Consider the following 23,595-nt stretch of genomic DNA (forward strand, 5'->3'; position numbering starts at 1 on the left):
TACTTTTGGCACCCGAGGCGAAAAGGGTTCGCCTTCACTGGATTAGAGGATCAGACGTAATAATGAAGCCACAGATGATAATAAGATCTTTGTTCTTGCTAGTTTGGCTGATCCCATTTGCAAAACCAAATATATAGGAAAAATTCCCAAACATGCCAACATTCTAGAAAATTACAGCCTACAGTCTTGTATGTATGTGGTCTATGTATTTTTGTAACAGTGGCTTTCATCTGAGCAGGTGAATTGTCTGTGCAACTCTGTTTACCCAGGGCATTTGGATAGTGCATATGATGATGTGAAAATCTAGCCACTATGTTTTGTAAACATCACCTACGATTTAGTATGTTATGTGAATCTTCCAGATGTATTTCATTAAACATGGCTTAGTTTAAACTATGGACCTGTTTTTAGGCGGCAGTTCTATGGTGGGGGGAAACAAGAAGAATTGTGAAGCCTGAGGAAGGAAGTAGAGAATGGAGGGACAAAGGAAAGGAAAGGAGTGGAGGGTAGAAGAGAGAGGAAGAGAAGGAGAGAAAGTAGGAGAGGAAGAAGAAGTGTGGAGGAGAGGTAAGGGAAGAAGAAAGAGGTAAAGGAAGGTGGGTAGAAGGGAGAGAAAAAGAAGAAGAGGAGGGAGAAAGAGAAAGAAAGAGAAGGAGAGAAGGTAGGAAGGAGAAGAAAAAGGGTAGGAGTAGGGAAGAGGTAAGGGATGGAAGAAGGGAACGGAGACGAGGAAGGAAGGAAGTAGAGAAGGAAGTGAGGGAGAAAAGAAAAGAAAGAGAAAACGAGGTGGTGTCTTAGCAGGTGCGAAGGATGGTAAACAAAGCATTTTAAACTATACCTTATAACCTTCCAAATGGAATAATAATAATATAAGAATGGCAAAGAAAAAGAATAATTATGTGAATGTATATCTATTATCTGTATGTAAGAGAATAAATGACAGTGAAAATATAAAGCATAATATAGGTAAATAATATTTGGTCATAAGTAGCTAAGTTTAAATAAATAAAGAAATGTACATAAAAATGAAAAAAAAGAAGAAGAATTGTGAAGCCCACCACACCTGGGAGGCTAGATTGGTCTCCCCCTTACTCTGTTATTAAACAGGAACTGCAGCTTTGATGGAAAAAAAACACTAAGATTTCCTTGAAATAGAACAGGATCATGGTTGGGACTGGGATTTTCTGTGGTTAATTCTCTAGAGGTGGAAATTTGGGTGAATCTCTTCTGATGCTAATGCTGATCTGTATTTCTGAATTTCTCAGACAGTAAAGCTATTGTGGATGGGAACCTGAAGCTGATTCTGGGCCTGATTTGGACTTTGATCCTGCATTACTCCATCTCCATGCCCATGTGGGATGAGGAAGATGATGAAGAAGTCAAGAAACAAACTCCCAAGCAGAGATTGCTAGGCTGGATCCAAAACAAACTTCCCCAATTGCCCATCACAAACTTCAGCAGGGATTGGCAGAGTGGGCGGGCTCTTGGAGCTCTGGTTGACAGCTGTGCCCCAGGTAGGTAGGGAAAGGGTGTATGTCTTCTTTTGGTGCTTGGGGAATGCAAATGAATGATGTCTACCCTGTTTCCCCCGAAAATAAGACCTCCCCGGATAATAAGCCCAATTGGGCTTTTGAGCGCATGTGCTAAAATAAGCCTTCCCCAAAAAATATTGCAACACACTAGCAGCCATGAGGTGACCACGCTCGCCGCTGCCTGCACCTTAAAAATAATAAGACCTCTCTGAAAATAAGGCCAAGCACTTATTTGGGGGGAGTGGGGTGTCATGAAAATAAGACCCTGTCTTATTTTCGGAGAAAGACGGTATGCAGATATTATTTCACTCATTTCTGTATTTATTGTACTACTGATATGTAAAACTGCTAACAAGTTTAGCTTTTCCCATCTGAACTACATTTCCTGGACTACAGTTGCTGGTTTGGCAATGAATGTTGGAGGTGATGGGAGATGCAACAGTGCTCCTCTTGGAGAGTCCGAGGATGAGGAAGACTGAATTGACCAATATCATTTAAAAATCTCCTTTTCAAGGAGGAATAGGAACCAATCACTGGCAAGAGACATTTTAGCTCAGAATATAATAATTCATGCAATTCCTGACTTCTGAGCAAGATGAATGCAACATACTGTATGTTTCTCAGAGTTCAGATATTGCTGTTCTTAAAGAGTTGGTAGGATGTGTAGCTAGCTGGCTACTTTGCATAATTTGCAGCTCTTGTGAGATGGGCAGCCGTATAAATATGATAAATAAAGGCCTTTTTTATATAGTACATCATGTGACTTGTGCTCTTCTCTGTGAATTTTCTGAATTGGAAATGGTTTGCTAAAATAAGAGGAGCAGATAAAATAATCCACCCTGCTAAAAAGTATCTCTGTAGGAAAATATTTTTACTGTCTGTATTTAATGGAAGTCATGGGGCTTCTCTCAAAACAGGCTTGTGCCCTGACTGGGATTCGTGGGATGCTAGCAAACCTGTCAACAACGCTCGTGAAGCTATGCAGCAAGCTGATGATTGGCTGGGCATCCCACAGGTAAGCCAAAAATACTTAATTCTGTCCCCTGCAGGGCTTGACAATGGATAATGCCGATAGGGCTGCTGATGTGTATTTCTTGTATTTGATCCAAAATAAACTGCTTGAGGGGCACATTCTTGGGTTGGATTTCTGCAGCAATTCTGTATCCTCTGTAGGTGATCACTCCAGAAGAAATTGTAGATCCCAACGTGGATGAGCACTCGGTGATGACATACCTCTCTCAGTTCCCTAAAGCCAAGCTAAAGCCAGGGGCTCCTCTCAGGCCAAAGCTTAATCCCAAGAAAGCCAGAGCTTACGGGCCAGGTGAGTCACAAATCAAAGATAAGAGAGCTTAGTGTGTCTGTCGCTTACGTATCTTGGAGACTGGGTAACTGAATAGGTTGGCTGTTAAAGAAAGAATTTTGGATGACTAATTGGTTGAGTTTACATTACACTAAGACGTAAATCGTTCCGTTCCATTCACCTTATATGGTGCGTAAGGACTCAACCGCTGTCCTCTGCAAGCAGTGGTTTATGACTTGGAGCTAACACAGTGATCGAACCTCTCTAACCTTGTCCTCTGGAAGTGTTGAGGTGGATAGGAAATCAACCTGTACCTAGCTGGGGATCCACCACAAAACCGCGAAGCCCTTATCTGCCCCGACATAAGTGCGGAGGCAAATCCGTGCCGTCCGAAGCGCTAAGGAAAAACGCGACCCTACCGCGATGACATAACCGCAGAGGGCAAATCCGCGCCTTCCGAAGCACTCAGCACCCTAAACCTAACCCTAACCCTAAACCTAAACTTAACCCTAAACCTAACCCTAAAGCAAACCCCTAAACCTAATCCTAACCCTTACCTTAATTTAAATCGGCTTTCTGCCGCCGCGCTGTTTTAAAGCGCCCTTCTGTCGCCGCGCTGTTGTCGCGGCGGTGATGACATCGCGGCTTTAGCGACGCAGTTTTATCACCGCTATTTTGACAAGCGCGGTTTTGTCGTGCCACGCCTAGCTGGAAAGCAGCTAATTAGAGGCAGGTGGCATAGATAACTTGAAAATGCACAGAAAGAAATTTTTCAGGGGTGCTTCCTGTTTTGGCCAAAGTAGGTACCCTGACACCATTGACAGCAGGAATCCAGGACTGATCCAGCATCCTCTGTGTCCTTTGTTAATTTTAGGTATTGAGCCCATGGGTAACATGGTGAAGAAGAAGGCCGAGTTCACAGTAGAAACCATCAGTGCTGGTCTTGGAGAGGTGCTGGTTTATGTAGAGGATCCAGCTGGCCATCGTGAAGAAGTAAGTATTTTCAGAAGCATACTGGGAAGAGTGGATGAAATCTGAGGTGGGAAGTTGAACCGTTTTGGTCTACCTCAGTTATGGCTCATCTTTTTGGCCGAAAGCGTGTGCATGCAACACCCGTAATGCAATGTGTATGTGACACACACACACACACACGTGTGCGCCCCCTCCCCATGCAGCACATGCATCTCCCGCATAGGGAGGTGGCGCAGTGGTTAAATGCAGCACTGCAGGCTACTTCAGCTGACTGCAGTTCTGCAGTTCGGCTGTTCAAATCTCACCGGCTCAGGGTTGACCCAGCCTTCCATCCTTCCGAGGTGGGTAAAATGAGGACCCGGATTGTTGTTGGGGGCAATATGCTGACTCTGTAAACCGCTTAGAGAGGGCTGAAAGCCCTATGAAGCGGTATATAAGTCTAACTGCTATTGCTATTGCATGCACCCCCCCACGCATGCCCAACAGAGACCCGGAAACCATCTGGCCGGTGGGAGGTGCGTGTGCATGCACCGCAAAGCTGAGCTGGGGCGACAGCTCACGTGCCTGCAGAGAGGGTTCTGTGTGCCATCACAGGTCTATATAATGACAGCTCAACTTGTCCTGTTTATCTCCTAGGCTAAGGTCATCGCTAACAATGACAAGAATCGGACCTTCTCAGTGTGGTATGTGCCTAAAGTGACAGGTGTCCACAAGGTAAGCATGAATATAGTGGCAGTGAGTGGAAGAACACTACAATCGACATACAAAAAAGACGTAAAAGAATATGGAATATACACAGAATTACAACAAATAAGATAAAATTTTAATTGGCCCGGAAAATAAATTCATAACGAAAATATACAAATATTTGTTAGAAGCAACATTAGAAGAAGAAAAAGTGAAAGGTTGCATGATAGCGTGGACCAAAAGCTTTGGTTACAACATAGATCTAGTGGATTGGGAAAGAATTTGGAACACAAATTATAAACTAACACGATCAGCAGCACTTAAAGAAAATATATACAAAATGTTTTATCATTGGCATTTACCACCAACAAGATTGGCTAAAATGTACCCAAACATGAAGCCGACCTGCTGGAAGTGTAAAAAAGTACAAGGGACTTATTATCACATATGGTGGACCTGCCCGGAAACACGAAAATATTGGACAAAAATTTGGAAATGGGCGCAAGAAATTACAGGAGAACAGATAAAATACAAACCCGAAATCTTTCTACTGGGAATAATCAAAGGGAAATATACAAAGAAAATTAAGTACATATTAACACATCTGCTAACTACAGCTAGAATAGCATTCGCCCAATGCTGGAAACAAAATAATACCCCCCTCGGATGAATTAGTGATAAAAAAAACTTTGGATTGTGCAGAGATGGACAAATTAACACTGAAATTAAAAGATAAAAGAAGAGTCGGAATATTATGAAATTTGGAACAATTGGTACAAATGGCTGCAAAACAAGAATAAAGTTAATTAAGCCAAAAAGCAATATATATAAATATATATAGAACTGTGTATAAAGGTGTGTAAATATAGAAGCGAAATATTATATACATGTACAGGTATGATGACATAACAATGTTAATGTAATGACTGTAAAGTGTTGTAGAAGGAAAAAAATAATAAAAAAAACCCGGTTCCACCACAAAACCGCGGTCGACTAAAGCGCGCTCGACGAAACCACGTACCTGACATCATCACAGCGCGACGAAAAAAGCACGCTGTGAGCAGTAAAGCTAAAATTAACGCGTAAACCTAAACCTAACCCCCCCAAACCTAACCCTAAACCTAACCCTTAACCTAACCCTAACGCTTAACGTAACCCTAACCCTTAACCTAACCCTAAACCTAACCTAACCCTTACCTTTACGTGAATCCCTTACCTTTACGCCCTTTTTTCTCTGCGGTCGTTGTTGTTGCGCTGCTGATGACGTCAGCGACGCGCTTTAATCGGGCGCGCTTTAGTGGACTGCGGTTTTGTCGTGCCACGAAAAAAACCTGCTAAAAAGAAGTGTTCTGAATGTCCCACCACAACCACCTTCCTCTGACTTCCTTCCTTTCTTGTTCCAGGTAACGGTCTTGTTTGCTGGACAGCACATCGCCAAGAGCCCTTTCGAGGTGAATGTGGACAAATCCCACGGTGATGCCAGCAAGGTCACTGCTCAAGGCCCTGGCCTCGAACCCACAGGCAACATAGCCAACAAGACTACCTACTTTGAGATCTTCACCGCTGGTCAGTGAAGGGGGTGGATCCTAGGCAGATAGCAGCCTGGCTGGGAAATTGTATCAGTGAAAATGTACTTTGTTCAGTTCAGTTCAGTTTAGTTTATTGTATTTATATGCCGCCCTTTCCCCCCGAAGGGGACTCAGGGCGGCTCACAACTCGAACCGGGGAAGGGGATACAGACAGAAAATTTAAAAAACAACAAGCATAACAATATATAATTTAAAACTCACAAGAGTCATACCATTCGAGACGGGGGCAACAGCTCTTTAGCCCCAGGCCTGTCTGAACAGCCAGGTTTTTAAGACTTTGCGGAAAGCCTGGAGGGTGGTGAGGGTTCAAATCTCCACGGGAAGTTCATTCCAGAGGGTCGGAGCAGCCACAGAGAAGGCCCTCCTCCAGGTAGTCGCCAGTCGACACTGGCCGGCGGATGGAATTCGGAGGAGGCCTAATCTGTGGGATCTAATCGGTCTAGTGGAGGTAATTGGCAGCAGGCGGTCTCTCAAGTACCCAGGTCCAATACCAATACTTTGTTGAAAGTTGATATGAATTCTGTGTCTCTTGTCAGGCCTCTATGTGGCTTCAGGACTTCTCCCAGAGGCTTGATTACCAAAAGGAATAGCAAATGTTTCCTAGTTTCAAGCTAATTGCCAGGTTGTAATAGTTGAAGACAGTTAAAGGACTCTGTTCAAGGATTTTAGTGTCCTTTCATGGATTGCAGAGAACGCCAGCAAGTATATCATGAGCGAATAGCTTGTCTTGTAGCTCCGAATGTGGGGCTTCGCTATTTGGAAGCATGATTATAATAACTCACTAGCTTCAGGGTCAAGGATGTGGTTCAAAGAACGGCTGCCTAGACGTTGATTTAGAATAACTGTCATTTTATTCTTGTATACTGTTGAGTGAGGTTTGTGTGTATGGGGTAGGGAGGGGGAGATAGAGACTACTAATGATAGAACTACACATTGTACATGTTTCTTTCAAGAATATGAATAATTGTAGCCTTTAAGTCACTTAAGCTGCTCAGCCTGTTCTTATTGAACTTGGCATGATATAAAATCAAACAATGATGTAGGGCTTGGATGATACCAGTTGTTCTGAAACGCTCAACTTAATCCAAAAATATCAGCCTCTTGGAAAGGTTTTTTTTCTTTCACTTGCCCATCCTGAAACAGATTGTTCTTGTTGTACAAAAAATAATAATTCATTCTCCTAGTTGTGGTTTGCAAAACAAGACATTCTCATTTTTGCTTTTTGTACATATAGTTAGGAAGCGAATAGCTTTAAGTCTTCAGACATTAAACATTAAGCAGCTGCTGGTAAGCAGTTTACTTGCATTGCTTACTGTATCTAGTGCTCATGAAATTCCCTGCTAAATCCCAATTTATGTTCTAGAGCAGTGTTTCTCAACCTTGACAACTTGAAGTCCTGAAGCTATGCTGGCTGGGGAATTCTGGGAGTTGAAGTCCACAGGACTTCAAGTTGTCAAGGTTGAGAAACACTGTTCTAGAGCATTTATATTTATATAATTTTACCAGAACTCTTCCCATTTATTTTCCTTTGTGGTTTGTATCTGTGAGCCCTGAGCAAAGCCTGAAGCAAAATATACAGGGACATAGAACAAAAAGTTTTCTGATAGTTTTTCAAAACGTTTTTACTAGATAACTTACATAAGAATTCCATACTGTATGCAGAGGAAGCAGTATAAGTACACTATGCATTGAATTCTGCTCTAAGAAGTTAGATCTTCCACCTGCACGAATAGGGTTTGATAGCTCGTTCAATAGCTAGAATTTGAATTTAAACTATGCTTTGGGTCAAATAGCAGTTCCAGCTATCCTCTTTCTCCAAATCCGTCTTGTTTGTTAAGATTTTAAGATTGCATTTGACAACTGAGTGCCCTCCAGATAAGCTGGCAATCTAACTACCATTCTGTTTGATAATTCTGGGCAATGCTCTGTAGTCCCAACGGATCTAGGTGCACCAGTTAAGGAAGACTTAACTTTAAAAAGCAAAATGGTTTTGTAATGAGGGAGTAGAATGCATTTAATGAAAATTCTGATTGCCTAAAGTAATAATTGCTAACGGAGAAAGGGTTTACATAATTTTGATGCTTTCAAGAACCACAGGCTTGGAATGTTGGTGAAAAATGTTCAAGCAATAATACTTGATCGAAAACATGATCTGTAGAGAATGGAAACCTGAGCACTTACCATTTCTGTGATTTCAAATGCAAATGAATGTAGGAGGCAAGGAAGTCTACTTTGAGGAGCTGGATTTCCCAGGGGCATATCTGAACAGAAATCATTCATATAGAAAAAATGAAAGTGCCTTTAGAGTTGGTCTATTTGCATATATTGGTCCAGGCCAGATTGCTGTGATAAATTGCTAAAACAATTTTTTCCACACCATGCAATGCAACATTGAAGAAATTAAACAAAATGTGGCGCGCGTGGTATTTAAGTTGTCGTATTACTGTCCCAGGTGCTGGGGTTGGAGAACTTGAGGTGATCATCCAAGATCCCACTGGCAAGAAAGGAACAGTTGAGCAGCAATTGGAAGACAAAGGAAATAGCACCTATCGCTGCTCCTACAAGCCCACTTTGGAGGGCACTTACACCATCTACATTACCTTTGGCGGGATTCCCATCCCTCGCAGCCCATACACGGTCACTGTGGGACAAGGTGAGTCTTCTGGGCTTGACGGTGGGCCTTATTATTGTCCTTATTATCACTCACTCTGCTTGGGTTCCTCTTTCTGGCCAGAAGAGGGTAAAGCTCTACTCTATGCTAACCTCTGTCCTCTCCTTTCTGCCTACCTTCTCCTATGCTGGCCAGCTCTCCTCTCTTCTGTCCTCTCTCCTCTGAGGAGCCATCTCCCTGGATCTCTGCTGACCTTCATCTCCTCCCAGCTGCTGCGCGCCTGGACCCAGGGCTCATGGTATTTCACGTGGCAAACGAGGGTGGAGGAAATGTGGCAGAAGTGCATGTCAGTTGCGTCTGTGGGGCAGCCTATAACTGTAAAATCCCATTCCCTTGATTTCACGAGGGTACCCAACGTATTAATGACGGAAAGAATCTGTATATTTGTGTAGTGGAGTGTTGTCTTGATTCCAGAGAATTGCATCCTACTGAACTCTCGTTTCTCCGCGTTTCTTTTGTTGCTGCTGCTGCTGCAGCATGCAACCCCAGTGCTTGCCGAGCGGTGGGTCGAGGCCTGCAACCCAAGGGGGTCCGAGTAAAAGAGACTGCAGACTTCAAGGTGTACACCAAGGGCGCTGGCAGCGGGGAGCTCAAGGTGACGATCAAAGGCCCAAGTAAGTCCCCTGGATGTATACGGTGGTGGGTTTGCATTTTACAAGAGTGGGGTTTGAGGGCAGGGGGTGGATGGGGTTAGATTTTATATAAACGAACCCGTTTGATTTCATCCGATGTCTGGTGTTCAGCTCCTTATTGCACTTTTCCCAGGGTTCAAAGCAGTGGTGGGTTTCAAAAATTGTTGGAACCTACTCTGTGGGTGTGGCCTCCTTTGTGGGAGTGGCTTGCCACCCATGTGACCGGATGGGAGTGGCTTGCTGCCCATGTGACCGGATGGGAGTGGCTTTCCGCCCATGTAACCGGATATGAAATTATGAATTAGTATTTAGGTCGGTCCAAGTAGCTATTCAGAAGTTAGTGGTTAGAAGCAATCGTAAAGCAAGAGATGGAATTAAAACCAGAAATATTTTGTTGGCTATTTGAAAGGGAGTATAATATATATTTAATTTTACACATGTTAGCAGCTCCTGGAATTGTGTTTGCACAACAGTGGAAAAACAGAGACATGTAAATGAATAAATATTACAATGTGCAGGAATAAATAAATTGACAATTGAAATCAAGAAGGTTTTGAATACTTTTTCACGTGGGATTGGTTTTAGCAATTGCCAACTAACGGAAACAGAAATTAGAAATCCAAAAGTATGAAAGAAAACACCAATTATGTAAGGAAAGGTCCCTAAAATGTATCAGGAAATATTACTAGATCATTATTAATGCATAGATAATTGCGGGACATTACACACCCACCAGTGGTGGGTTTCAAAAAATTTTGGAACCTCTTCTGTAGGTGTGGCCTGCTTTCCGGGTCCACTGGTGGAACCTCTTCTAACCGGTTCGGTAGATTTGACGAACCGGTTCTACCGAATAGGTGCGAACTGGTAGGAACCCACCTCTGGTTCAAAGTCACGCTGGAGCTGTTTTCGTTCAAAGACTTGTTACTTTCTTGTCTCTTTGGTTGATATTTGGTACTGATCACTAAGAATAGCTAGTAAGTGGCCGCAATGGAACTATAGGTAGCCCTTGACTTAAATTTATTGTTTCTTTGTGTGTGAGTGTGTGTTTGTGTGTCTTCATTTGCTCTGAGTCGCTTGTGAAATTGAATAAAATGCTAAAAAACATTGACAATTTAATAAATGGGGAAAAAAACAGTGAATAAAATCCAGCAAAACAATAAGATGAAAGCGTGAAATGTAATAAGAAAACAACAAATCTAACAAACTAAATATAAATGAATAAGATAAAGAGGAGTCATTGAATAAATAAAATATACTTATACTTTCTCAAAAGCATTGCAACATGGAAATACTTAACACATTTCTTAGTGGTTACCTTGAGGAGAAAGCCTTATAAGGAGATGGGGGTCTTACTTCTCCTTTTGTTTATGGAGTACGTGTCATTAACGAACTTTAATTGAACCTTGGACTTTTGACATAGACTTTTGACCTAGGTTTTGACATAGGGTTATCTTGTGGTTAAGCACTTGCTTCCTGTTCTTTTGCAAGCTGCAATTCTGCCTATGTGGCTTTAATATAGAAGTAAAGGGGCTCTAAGAGGCTGTCCAGCCTGACCCGGTAGGTGTCACACTTAATGTCCAAATCTCACTTTACGTCTGCTTTAGGCTAGTGTATCCAAAATAGAGGAATAAACTTCATATCCTGAAAGATTCGCTGACTGAAGCTTAATTCACTCGTCTCTTGTCTGGAGCCATCCTGACATTGGGCATTAATTCTAGGGGATCATAGTTCTCTCCTAGGATGTCTGGGAGTCCCAATGTAGAGGAAGCTAAAACTTTATCCTTTGTAAGTAGAGCTTCCCTTTGAAACACACCTCCTGGCTTGATGCTTCTAATCCTCAAAATAAGTCAGACAGTTTGGACCCAGTAAACAAAGGAGAAAATGTCTAATGTCAACATACTCTCCACCTTAAGCAGGTCCCAGCTTGGCCATTGCGTTTTTTGGAGTGGCTGCAAAGGTTAGACATGGAGACAGACTAACTTTACTATGAAAGAGAATCCAGTGAGGGCAAAATTTAGCTTTTGGAGAATGAAGTAAGATGTAGCTACTGGACATTAGTGGTTGAAGTATGTTTCTTGGGGTGCTTTCTTTTTTTTGTCATTAATACCCAGTCTCAATAAATGCATGCAACTCTTCTAAAACTACAGTGTCAGGGAGCCTCATTTTTTTTTTAATTAAAGTATTTTTATTAGTAAAAGAAAAATACAACAACCAATAGCTGGTAAAAGACAATACAACATCCACTGTTTCACTTTACATTTGACTGTGTTTCAAGACATTCCCATAATATCAAAATCCTTATAGGCATCAAAGGTTGGGTATCTTCTCCCCTCCCTCCCTCTTTCCTTACCTTGTTTCTTCTTTCCCACTCCCCTTCCTTCCCTCCCTCCTTCTCTCCTTCCCTCCTTCCTTCCCTCCTTTCTTTTCCCTTCCTCCTTTCCTTCCCCTTCCCTTTCCTCTCTTCTTCCCCCCCTCCTTCTCTCATATCTTCCCTCCCTCCTTTCCTCCTTCCCTCCTTCCATTCTCTTCTCTTGAGTTCCCTCCTTTTCTTCCCTCCTTCCCTCCTTCCTATCTACTCTCCTTCTCTCGTTCCTTCCCTCCCTCATTCCCTCCTTGCTTCCCTGCCTTCTTCCCTCTCTCCTTCCTATCCCACTTTCTTCTCTTTCTTCTCTCCTTTCTTCTTTCCACCTCTCCCTTCCCTTCTCTCCTTTCTCTTCCTCCTTTTTAACCTTCCCCCCCTTCTTCTGCCTTTCCCTTTTTCCTGTTTCTCTCCTTTCTCCTCTCCATCCTGTCCTTCCTACTACCCCCCTCTCCCTCCAATCTAACCTTTGTTGCATTTACATATTTTCCTCTACTGAGGACGGCCCGGTTCTCTTTCCTTTCCTTATTTAAAAAAGGCAAGCTTTACAAGAAGCAAGATGAAGCATTATTTTCATCCAGGGAGCCTCATTTTCTTTTGCCTATGGATGTGTTAAATTCTTGGGCCTTCTAGAAGGCAAGTGTACGCGGGATTTGACAGCAGTAACCCTCATTTCAAGCCTCAAACAGGGTTGGGCAACTCCGCCTAAAGCAACCTTTAAAAGCCTGAGCCAGGAAGATAAAAATCTTGAGAGCGTGGCTGCTTCAGTTTATTCCCTTGGGGGACTCCTATCTACAAAGATCCCAAAGATACATTGGGGAGTGTTAATGACTTCCAGAATTTTGCTGTTGCCAAATAGTAGGATGATACTCAAGCTCGGAGGTGAGCTGAGCCAGGCCTGTTTGATCCAGGCCATTTGTGAAGCTGGAGAAAGAGCTAAGATCTCAGTTTCTTTGGTAAGAAAATAAGACCGTTCAATGAAAACATGTGTTCAGCATTGGAAGACAGGATGGGTTTTATGCTCAGCAGTCTCACCTCTTCTATTATGGTGAAAAGACAAAAAAGGTGACAGAATAGGATTCGCACCTCACATGGCGTCTACTGGGATTCTTATATAAATGGGACTTAGTATCCTCCTCTCAGTGTGACTGTGGGGTCCCATATCAAACTATAGATCACATCATGACCAGTGGTGGGTTTCAAAAATTGTTTGAATCTACTCTGTGGGTGTGGCCTCCTTTGTGGGAGTGGTTTGCTGCCCATGTGACCGGATGGGAGTGGCTTGCTGCCCATGTGACCGGATGGGAGTGGCTTGCTGCCCATGTGACCGGATATGAAGATGCCGACGACACTTGTCAGAACCACCTTAAATTACCACACACACAGCACTGGCATGCATAAGAATATGATGTAAACTTGTTTTTTAAAAGGCATCTTTGGTTTGCGTTAAAACAACTTCAACACACGCCATGTTCTGACTGCACCAAAAACGCAGTAGTCATCCTTACCTTTCACAGAGGCACTGAGTTTTATAAATATGAGCATGATAGTGTAGAATAATCATATCCAAGGACCAGTGATGGGTTTCAAAAAATCTTGGAACCTCTTCTGTAGGTGTGGCCTGCTTTCTGGATCCACTAGTGGAATCTAACCGGTTCGGTAGATTTGACGAACTGGTTCTACCGAATAGGTGCGAACTGGTAGGAACCCACCTCTGATCATGACCCAACTGTAAGCTGGGGCCTTATAGCAGTCCGGAATCTGATTTTTTAAAACATAAACAATGCTGTGCTCCAATGGTTAGATGGCCTGGACATTGGTGTTTCAACATAGATTTTTTTTTGACATTTATATTTTGTCGGGTTCTACTAATCTAGTTGAAATGTTCCTTCATATTGCTAGTCCGTGTGTGTTATACCATATGCTAAATAAATAAGGGTTAAGATGATAGCATTGCTCAATGACAATTTGTAGTACAGATGGCCCTGGACTTATAAATACAATTGAGTCTGGAATGACAGTTGTAGGGATGGTCATTAAGCACCGAATAATTACCTTCTTTTGCAACAGTTGTTAAGCAAATGCTGCAGTTGTTAAGCAAACACTGTAGTCATTAAATGAGTCTGTTTTCCCCAATGGGCATTTTTTTGCCAGAAATTGGAAGTAAACACTGGAAACTAGCAAAAAATGCCAAAAAAATTGCTGTCACATGGCTACGGGACACTGTAAACAGCTGTAAATGTGAACTGGTTGCCAAGTGCCTAAAATGTGATTGTGTGACCATTGGGGTGGGGATGAGGGTGGAACACAGCCCAAAAATAGTACTGGTGGGAGGCCCATTGTAATTTTGCATAGTTGCTAAGTGACTGGACATTAAGTGGTGACCATCCGAATGCTTCCGTCTTTTACATTCCACTCTTTCTTTCCCAAGAAATGCAAAGGTTTAATTTCAGGTTAAACTAGAGAAAGGCGTGGTCAGTTGTTTGAAAAGTCAAATCATTACAATTTCAGACCATACCACTAACTAGAACCTGCTTTATCTTAATTTCTGTATCATGTAGACTTGTGTGAACAGATCAAATATTTCTTATATCCAGTCACTTAGGCTTATCCTGATCGTGGAGTAATAAAAATAGGAGGAATACTTTGCAGGTCAGCTTGGTATTTAAAAGAAATTTCAATTTCCTCTCAGCAGTACTGGGATAATTTTACCAAAGCGCATTAAAGAGAGTGTGTCGGGTATAAGAGCCGAGGTGGCGCAGTGGTTAGAGTGCAGCACTGCAGGCTACTTCAGCTGACTGCAGTTCAGCAGTTCGGCTGTTCAAATCTCACCAGCTCAGGGTTGACTCAGCCTTCCATCCTTCCGAGGTGGGTAAAATGAGGACCCGGATTGTTGTTGGGGGCAATATGCTGACTCTGTAAACCGCTTAGAGAGGGCTGAAAGCCCTATGAAGCGGTATATAAGTCTAACTGCTATTGCTATTGCTATAAGGGATAGTTGGATAGTCCAACTACCCAAGGGATAGTCCTTCCAGTCCAATATTATTTTAATTATTAAACTAAGGATACAGGAAAATTCTGGCTTCAGATTGGAAGTTTGGAAGTTTAATAACATTTATATGCCAAATTGATTAACATGCCAAATTGTGTTAAAATGAAATAAACCGGACAAGCGGATTTTTTTTGAAACAAAAAAGATGAGAGGTTATTAAAGTAGTAGTTTTCTACTGAAAATACGACATGCAAGCATTTAGCACACCAGTTCTTTCTCCATGAGGTTCAACAAAAATCCACTTGTTTAAAAAACAAACAAATGCATGGATTGCAAAATATTTTACCACTCTTGGGATTCCCATTTATTTTTGTTTAAAAGATATTTAAGTACATAAAACTACAACAATTACACCCGGAATATTACAATAGGAAGAGAAGAAAACGGGTATTTCCAAAGAAAATAACAGGTGTCAAGGCAACTTAATCAACTCCATGGTTGCATGGGCATTCAGATTCAAACCTCCAAGTACTGCATTGGGCTTGCTCCTATGCAGTGTGCAATGGGCTGCGGGGTTCTATTTCATGACATGAGATACAAGCGTGTGGTTCATATGAGTAGCTTGCAACTGTAAATATGATTGTTTCTTGGATATTGCTTTCCCCCCTATACAACGGGGAGTTTAGTTGCTGTGATCAGGGATCTGACCCAAGGCATTGTCAAATTCTCTCCCTCCTCCGAAATCAAATTTATAAGACCTAGGATACAAAAATGCAGAGATGCTTCTCACTTTCTACAAAAAACCCACAACAATCCGTTGGGGATTTTTTTCCCCCCCCCCAGGCACTACAAATTAGCTCTCTGAGGAAGCTGCCTCATTGTGACTAATTATAGGGCTGGCTTGATTTGATCACTGCAACAGTCTCTCTCTCTCTCTCTCTCTTTGCAGAAGGATTAGAAGAACGTATCAAGCAGAAGGACCTGGGTGATGGAGTATATGGTTTTGAATACTACCCAACCGTACCTGGCAATTATACTGTCACAATAACTTGGGGAGGGCAGCACATCCCCCGCAGGTGAGATGGAGAGCAAAAGCCAGATGGGGGCAAGAAAGATACGACTATTATTGAAGGGTCTGTTCAGGCTCCCGTGGCTGTGGAGAGGAAAGGTTTAAAGTTCTGTGATACATAACTGAGCCAAACAGGGGGTATGCAAGGTTGCTTATATAGAAAATAAGCATGATTTTAGGTGATGGGATGCGATTTCTCCGCGGGTCGCCCATGAGGCCAATGATGAAGGAAGACACGGACACGAGTTCCCTCGGGATGAGACGACCCAGAGCAGAGTCCGGATGCCTCTTGTATTGAGCATACACAAAGAAAGGGTGGAGTTGCAAGGTCTATGTGGGCCAATCATGGCTGTACAAGTCTATGGTATATGGTAACTCATTTACTGCCACACAGACCTCTGACCCTAGAGAATGCTCATAGCAATAGCAATAGCAGCAATAGCAATAGCAGTAGACTTATATACCGCTTCATAGGGCTTTCAGCCCTCTCTAAGCGGTTTACAGAGAGTCAGCATATTGCCCCCAACAATCTGGGTCCTCATTTTACCCACCTCGGAAGGATGGAAGGCTGAGTCAACCCTGAGCCGGTGAGATTTGAACCGCTGAACTGCTGATCTAGCAGTAGCCTGCAGTGCTGCATTTAACCACTGCGCCACCTTGGCTCATAGTCAGCAATAAATCTTTTACTAGCATGCAAACTTCTGACCCCATACTCAAAGTCAGCAGGTTGTAACCTCTGCCCTACATAATGCTGAGCTGAGAGTCAGCAGTTTGTATTACTGACCTTATGGTATAGTAAATCATTACTGCTGTTCCGCATAGTGTTCCAGCATACCTATGCATGCCTGCACTTATGTTACAACAATGGGACGCGGTGACTCAGTGGCTAAGACACTGAACTTGTCGATCAGAAAGGTCAGCAATTCGAATCCCTAGCGCCACGTAACGGAGTGAGCTCCCATTACTTGTCCCAGCTTCTGCCAACCTAGCAGTTCAAACCCGTGTAAAAATGCAAGTGGAAAAATAGGGACCCCCTTTGGTGGGAAGGTAACAGCGTTCCCGTGCGCCTTTGGCGTTTAGTCATGCCGGCCACAAGACCATGGAGACGTCTTCGGACAGCGCTGGCTCTTCAGGTTTTAAACGGAGATGAGCACCGCCCCCTAGAGTTGGGTATGACTAGCACATACAGTATGTGTGAGGGGAATCTTTTCCTTTACCTTACTTTGGAATTGGAATTGGAATTGGAATTGGAATTTGCTTTATTTGTATGCCGCCCTTTTCCCTGAGGGGACTCAGGGCGGCTCACAGTTCAAGGGAGGGGGAAAACAAACAAATTACAGAACAAAAAGACCATACACTACTAAAAACACAACAATCATACCATTCAGAGTGGGGCTGGAAGTCTTTAGCCCCAAGCCTGTCGGAACAGCCAAGTTTTAAGGGCTGTGCGGAAGGTCTGGAGGGTGGTGGGGGTACGAATCTCCACGGGAAGTTCGTTCCAGAGGGTCAGAGCAGCCACAGAGAAGGCCCTCTTCCGAGTAGTCGCCAGTCGGCATTGGGCGGCTGATGGAATTCGGAGGAGGCCTAGTCTGTGGGATCTTATTGGTCTAGTGGAGGTAATTGGCAGCAGGCGGTCTCTCAAGTATCCAGATCCAATACCATGAAGGGTGTAAGTAGTGTTCAGTTTTGGAATTTGCTGATCAAAATGAGGCAAATAGAAGCATTCAGTCATTCCCTTGTTCTACATCTTGATGGAAGATCGCGTTAGGTTCGTTTCCACTGAGAGTATCCGTAGAACAAGTCCTGAACAAACAGCCTTCAGGGGCATTGAGCTTCAACTTCCTAGAAAGGAGAAGTTGGTTGGGAAAGACCGTGATAGGGTTTCTTTACAAGGATAACTATCACAGAAGCAGAACATAAAAACTTCACCCTCTTAAACTTGTAGCCCCTTTGAAGTGAGAGTTGGGACAGAGTGCATGAACCAGAAGGTGCGCGCCTGGGGACCAGGTTTGGAAGGAGGTGTCGTGGGCAAGTCGGCAGATTTTGTAGTAGAAGCCATCGGGGATGACGTTGGCACATTAGGTAAGTGGTCTTCTATCTTGCGTTTCCATGTTCATGCAATTTGTTGATATAATTTACATCCTCTCACTTCCCACATGTGGGCAGTTAAAAGGATTAAAAACCCTAATACATCCCTAATCTGGGGAATCCATCCAAACGTCTCTTGAGAACTTTCCGCCCCTCGTAGGGGAAAAGGAACTGCTTTGCCCTGTTTCCTCAGTTCTTTTTTTCTCATCCAGCCTGCACAATAGCTTTGCCCCCTTCAGTCCGCGACCCGCCAAAACCGCGGTCCACAAAAGCACGCTCGACGAAAGCGCACATTTGACGTCATCACAGCGCGACGAAAAAAATTAAAAATTGAAATAAAAATAAAATTAAAGCAAGCCGATTCACATAAAGGTAAGGGTTAGGTTTAGGGTTAGGGTTAGGTTAAGGGTTAGGGTTAGGTTTAGAGCGCTAGGGTTACATTTAGCGTTAGGTTAAGGGTTAGCGTTAGGTTTAGCGTTAGGTTAAGGGTTAGGTTTAGGGTTAGGTTTAGGGTTAAGTTTAGGGTTAGGTTTGGGGGGGTTAGGGTAAGGTTTTCGCTTTATTTTTACATTTATCGATCACAGCGCGATGTTTTCGTCGCGCTGTGATGACGTCACGTACGCGCTTTCGTCGAGCGCGATTTTGTCGTCCGCGGTTTTGTGGTGGAACCCTTCAGTCTCTTCAACAGGCACATTTGGATAATTTCAACATTGGGGGCGGTCATCTTAAGCTCCTCCACATGCGGAGTTGCCTTGAGGATGGTTGGTTTTCATGAGAATCACAGCTGCTCTGTAAAGAATTCTGTGGGCTTCCGGTGTCTGTCTGGACATGACTTAAAATGTTATACGTCACCTCTTTAAAATATCTTTGCCCAGAGACCAGACTTTTCGGAAGAACTGTCTCTACCCTTATACTTTCCCGCTAGCTGAGGTAATCCCATGGCCCTACTGGATGCTTTGTCCTTTGGAAGGAACAATGCAGTGATGGGTTGCAGGCGGTACGCCCCGGTACAGGCGTACTGGAGCCAGCCCGGAGCACCGGGTACCGTTCCGGTAAGGTGCTCGCCCGCCCAAGCTCCTTACCGGAGTTTAAAGGCTTCTGCGCTTCCGCGCAGGCACATGGCACATACAGCACCTGCGTGACGCTCCGTGGAGCAGCTGGAGCGTCGCGGAGGAGCTTGAACGCATGCGCGCGTGCTGCTCACGTCCATGAGGACGCTGCCGGTACGGTTGGAACGGGATTTGCAACCCATCACTGGGACAATGGCTATCAAAACTGGCATTTTGCAGTGCTGCTAACTTGGGGGGTCTCCTCTGACCAAGCCTCCGTGTGAAATGAGTGTTTAATACATTTAATACATCACTGCCACCGAACCAGAATAATACATTTGGAATTTTTATATTGATATGATCCACATCTTTAATCAATGGATCCTTAGCCATAGGGGGGAAGGGTTATTATGTCTTCGTCTGTGATTTGTCTTTCCTTTATTTAGAGGGTTGTTTATAAAATCATTTTGTATGAACAAATCATATGGATAAAGCTTGTTTCTGTTCAGAGGTTTATCCACGCACATTTTTTTCTAAGGAGTGTGTGTGTGTGTGTGTATCAGTGGTGGGTTTTAAATTTTTTTAGAACCTATTCTGTAGGTGTGGCCTGTTTTGTGGGAGTGTCTTGGGGGTCATGTGACCGGGCGGGCATGGCCTGGTGGGCGTGTGACCGGGTGGGTGTGGCCAACTTGGAAAATATGGTGAAACTCACTTAACAATGCTCTTGCTTAGCAACCAAAATTTTGGGTTCAATTGTGGTCATAAATCCTCTTTCTTTTTCTTTCTTCCTTTCCTTCCTTCCTTTTGTCTCTCTCCCCCTCTTTCTTTCTTTCATCTCTCTCTCCCCCTTTTTTTCTTTCTTTTTCTTTCTTTCTTTCTCTCTCTTTCTGTCTCTCTTTTCTCTCACTCTCCCTGCATTCCTTCCTTCCTTCCTTCCTTCCTTCCTTCCTTCCTTCCTTCCTTCCTTCCTTCCTTCCTTCCTTCCTTGTGTGTATCTCTCCCCCTTCCTTCCTTCCTTCCTTCCTTCCTTCCTTCCTTCCTTCCTTCCTTCCTTCCTTTTGGAACGGGTTCCAAAAGGTACACTAAATTTCACGAACCGGTTCTGGCGTACCGGTGCGAACTGGGAGAAACCCACCTTTGGTGTGTGGAGCAGGGGTGTCAAACTCACGTCGTCATGGCATCACGTGACGTATCAGGATTCCCCCCCCCCACCTTTGCTAAACCGGGCGTGGGCGTGGCCAGCGTGTGACACATTCAGCCCACGGGCCAGGAGTTTTGACCCCTCTGCTCTAGAGAATGATCCTTTTACCTTTCCAATTTGTATTCCATCCCTTGCCTCTTTCTCCTTTACCTCTCTCCCTTAGCTGTCTGTATTGCCTTATTTACATGGAATTGTCCAATTAACCCTTTACTTTCTTTTACTGCAAAGCATTTCATTTCATCACATTCCCTTTTAAGGACATGAGGCTTGTAGCATTGTTGGGGTTTTTTTTGTCATTAGTTTATAGATTTGGAGAATCTTGGTTTGTATGTTCCAACTTTCCCCAACCTTATGGTTTCTAGGCATGTTGCATTTCAGTGCTGTTGTGAAATTAGAGAAATCTTAGCCTAAAAACACCCGGAAGGCATCAGAGGGATGGCTGGATTAGTATCACATGAAATACGTTATCTTCAGAACATTGTTTCTTGTATTCTTTGCTTGCCATTTAAAGGGGGTATATCTCATAAATGATCTCCCTTCTCGGTTCTGTGTAAGCGCCTGATTCATTCCCTCTCTGCTCCTTGAAGGCTTCTCAGTGGAGGGTCCCTCACAGGCAAAGATCGAGTGTGATGACAAGGGGGATGGCTCCTGCGATGTGCGCTACTGGCCCCAGGAGCCAGGGGAATATGCAGTCCATGTGCTCTGCAACAATGAAGACATCAAACTCAGCCCCTTCATGGCGGAAATCAAGGCTGCTCCCAAGGACTTCTACCCTGAGAAGGCAAGTGCCTCTTTGCCCAAGAGGTGTGCTCACTTTGCGTTTACTGTATTTTTCAAAGTATAAGACACCTTTTTCCCACAAAAAAGAGGGTGAAAATCTGGGTGTGTCTTATACGCCGAATGCAGCATTTTTGGCCTCCCAAAATCCCACCACCTTTGCAAAAATGGACATACAGAGGGTTTGGGAGGCTTGCAAAGCGCTCCCGAGGGCTGGGGAGGGCAAAAATGAGCAAAAACCAGCCGTTTTTGCTCATTTTTACCCCCCCCCTGGCCCCCAAGAGCTCTCTACAAGCCTCCCAAAGCCTCTGCATGCCCCCCTCCCTTTTTTTGTTGCAAAAAACGAGGCGTGCTGAAGGTTTGGGAGGCCTGCAGAGTGCAAAACTTTTTTTTTTTTTTTAAATTACCTCTTCAAAATCATGGTGCGTCTTATACTCCGGTGCGTCCTATACTCCGAAAAATGTGGTATGTCCGTTTTTGTTTTTTGTGCATCCTGACTTTAGTTTTGTGTGCAGATGCTTCTGTGGTAGAAGAACAGTTAATAGCCAGTCATTTGGCCATCTGTGGCTGGCTGGTGTGTGTGTGTGTGTGTGTGTTTCAGATCATGTCTTTACGAATGTCTTTTTAAAGCTGTGTCTTCATGTGAAGTTTAAAGCTATTGTTTCCTTGGGAAAATAACATAAATCAATGTTTCTTGCTATCGTGATTTGGGGGAAATCTGCAAAGGGAATTTCAAGCAGGTCTCCCAAATGTAAACAACGAAGTGTAGGGTCTTTTGTGCCAGTTGTTCAGGACTTTATGCAACTTTAATTCTGGTTCTCTGGCTGATCCTACCTTCTCTCAGCAAAATTGATTGATTGGGGTGTGTGTGTGTTTGTGTTGTGATGGTCAGCAGAGGTCCTTCAGTTAACAGTTCTCTTCCAACTCCTTTCAAGGTAAAAGCACATGGACCAGGCCTAGAGAAGACTGGTGTTGCAATCAACAAGCCCGCAGAGTTCACAGTTGATGCGAGGAGTGGCGGAAAGGCACCTCTCAAGGTGCAAGTACAGGTGAGATCAGCAACGGGCACAGGATTCTCCACTGCTAAAAGATGCCTTCCCCAACCTGGCATCTCATAGGGAGCCGAGGTGGCGCAGTGGTTAGGGTGCAGTCCTGCAGGCCACTTCAGCTGAATGTTATCTGCAGTTCCGCGGTTCTAATCTCACCGGCTCAAGGTTGACTCAGCCTTCCATCCTTCCGAGGTGGGTGAAATGAGGACCCGGACTGTGGGGGCGATATGCTGACTCTGTAAAACTGCTTAGAGAGGGCTGAAAGCCCTATGAAGCGGTATATAAGTCTAACTGCTATTGCTATTGCTATCTAAATGGTGTATCTGTCTAGATTGGGATTTTAACTCTTAGACGTGAGTGGGAAGTGTAAGGAATTGAGCGCTATTTGAAAATTCTGCCTCTGTTAGCCCCAGGGCATCTGCAGGACATCCGGTTAGAAAGTTGCTCCAAAGGAATTGGAAAAGTGCCTTCTCCATGATGGGGGGTGTGTGTGAAGAAATTGTGGTGAATGACATTGACCTGCAGAAAGATGACTTTTTAAATTTTATTTTTCTACCTCAGGATTCTGAAGGATCGCCGGTAGATGTCTCAGTGAAGGATAACGGCAATGGCACCTATAACTGTTCCTACTTGCCCAAGAAGCCAATGAAGCACACAGCGATGGTGTCGTGGGGAGGAGTCAATATTCCCAACAGTCCTTTCAGGGTTAGTGTTCCTTGCAGTAGCAAGCAAAATTATTAGGGCAAAATGGGACTTAATTCATCTTGGTCCCAGGAAGCAAAAGGCGTGCACTACAAAAACTGTTGAAGCCAGATATGTCTTTTCACGGTTCACCAACAAAAGGCGAACGACTAAATCGCGCCCAACTAAACCGCGGTGACAAAACCGCGAGTTCTAAAGCGCTCTGACGAATGAGTGCTGAATCGCGCTGACAACAGCGCGGTGACAGAAGCGCGCTGTAAAACTAAACCTAACCCTAAATGTAACACTAACCCTAAACCTAACCCTGAACCTAACCCTTACCTTAACTTAAATCGGCTTTCTGTCGACACGCTGTTGTAAAGCGCCCTTCTGTCGCCACGCTGTTGTTGGCGCGTTGATGACGTCGCTGTTTTAGTGACACGGTTTTGTCGGCGCGCTTTTGTCATGCGCGCTTTTGTCGGGTCACGTCTTTTCACTAGTAGGTTTCCTTCCCAAACAACAACAACAACAACAGTAACAACTACTTTATTATTAGGATCAGTCAATCAGTCAGATATTTAGACTGGATTTTTGCCCACCCATTGAGTCCTTCCCAAGGGCCTAGAATAGGCAAATGTTGTTTAATAACATATCGAAGGTATTGTCGCAGGATGTAAGCTGTTTTAAGTAAAACTGCCTTTTTCCATTGACTGATGGGGTGATTTTGTCAATGCCAAAGGTGTTCAGGTGGTATTACAGATGTTTTGGGATTGTACCCAATATTTCTATCGGTACTATCTTTGCTTTCTTTTGCCACAATGGTTCTATTTGTCACTCTTTGTATTTTGTGATTTCGTCCGGTTCTTTCTCTTCTCTTCTACTGCCTCCCAAGTATTTTTTGTTATTGAAAATTTTTAAAAACAAAACTTTTACAAATATTTACCTCC

General features: G+C 43.7%; 1 protein-coding gene across 6 annotated transcripts in view; it reads left to right on the plus strand.

Annotated features, from left to right (window-relative positions):
- The window catches only part of FLNA (filamin A), a 117,252-nt gene that overhangs the window by 29,094 nt on the left and 64,563 nt on the right, over nucleotides 1-23,595 (plus strand). For all 6 annotated transcript variants that reach the window (XM_087710879.1, XM_087710880.1, XM_087710883.1 and 3 more), the window contains exons 3-15: nucleotides 1,266-1,514; nucleotides 2,450-2,547; nucleotides 2,706-2,853; nucleotides 3,707-3,825; nucleotides 4,441-4,518; nucleotides 5,895-6,057; nucleotides 8,533-8,733; nucleotides 9,228-9,365; nucleotides 15,684-15,810; nucleotides 17,749-17,885; nucleotides 20,729-20,922; nucleotides 21,854-21,967; nucleotides 22,529-22,672. In XM_087710879.1, the coding sequence (XP_087567005.1) occupies nucleotides 1,266-1,514; nucleotides 2,450-2,547; nucleotides 2,706-2,853; nucleotides 3,707-3,825; nucleotides 4,441-4,518; nucleotides 5,895-6,057; nucleotides 8,533-8,733; nucleotides 9,228-9,365; nucleotides 15,684-15,810; nucleotides 17,749-17,885; nucleotides 20,729-20,922; nucleotides 21,854-21,967; nucleotides 22,529-22,672 (1,910 nt within the window). The remainder of the gene's footprint in view (nucleotides 1-1,265; nucleotides 1,515-2,449; nucleotides 2,548-2,705; nucleotides 2,854-3,706; nucleotides 3,826-4,440; nucleotides 4,519-5,894; nucleotides 6,058-8,532; nucleotides 8,734-9,227; nucleotides 9,366-15,683; nucleotides 15,811-17,748; nucleotides 17,886-20,728; nucleotides 20,923-21,853; nucleotides 21,968-22,528; nucleotides 22,673-23,595) is intronic.

Source organism: Thamnophis sirtalis, unplaced genomic scaffold (genome assembly GCF_051295495.1).
Source record: "Thamnophis sirtalis isolate CommonGarterSnake01/CBP01778 unplaced genomic scaffold, rThaSir2_p1.2 scaffold_3, whole genome shotgun sequence".
Classification (NCBI taxonomy): Eukaryota; Metazoa; Chordata; class Lepidosauria; order Squamata; family Natricidae; genus Thamnophis; species Thamnophis sirtalis.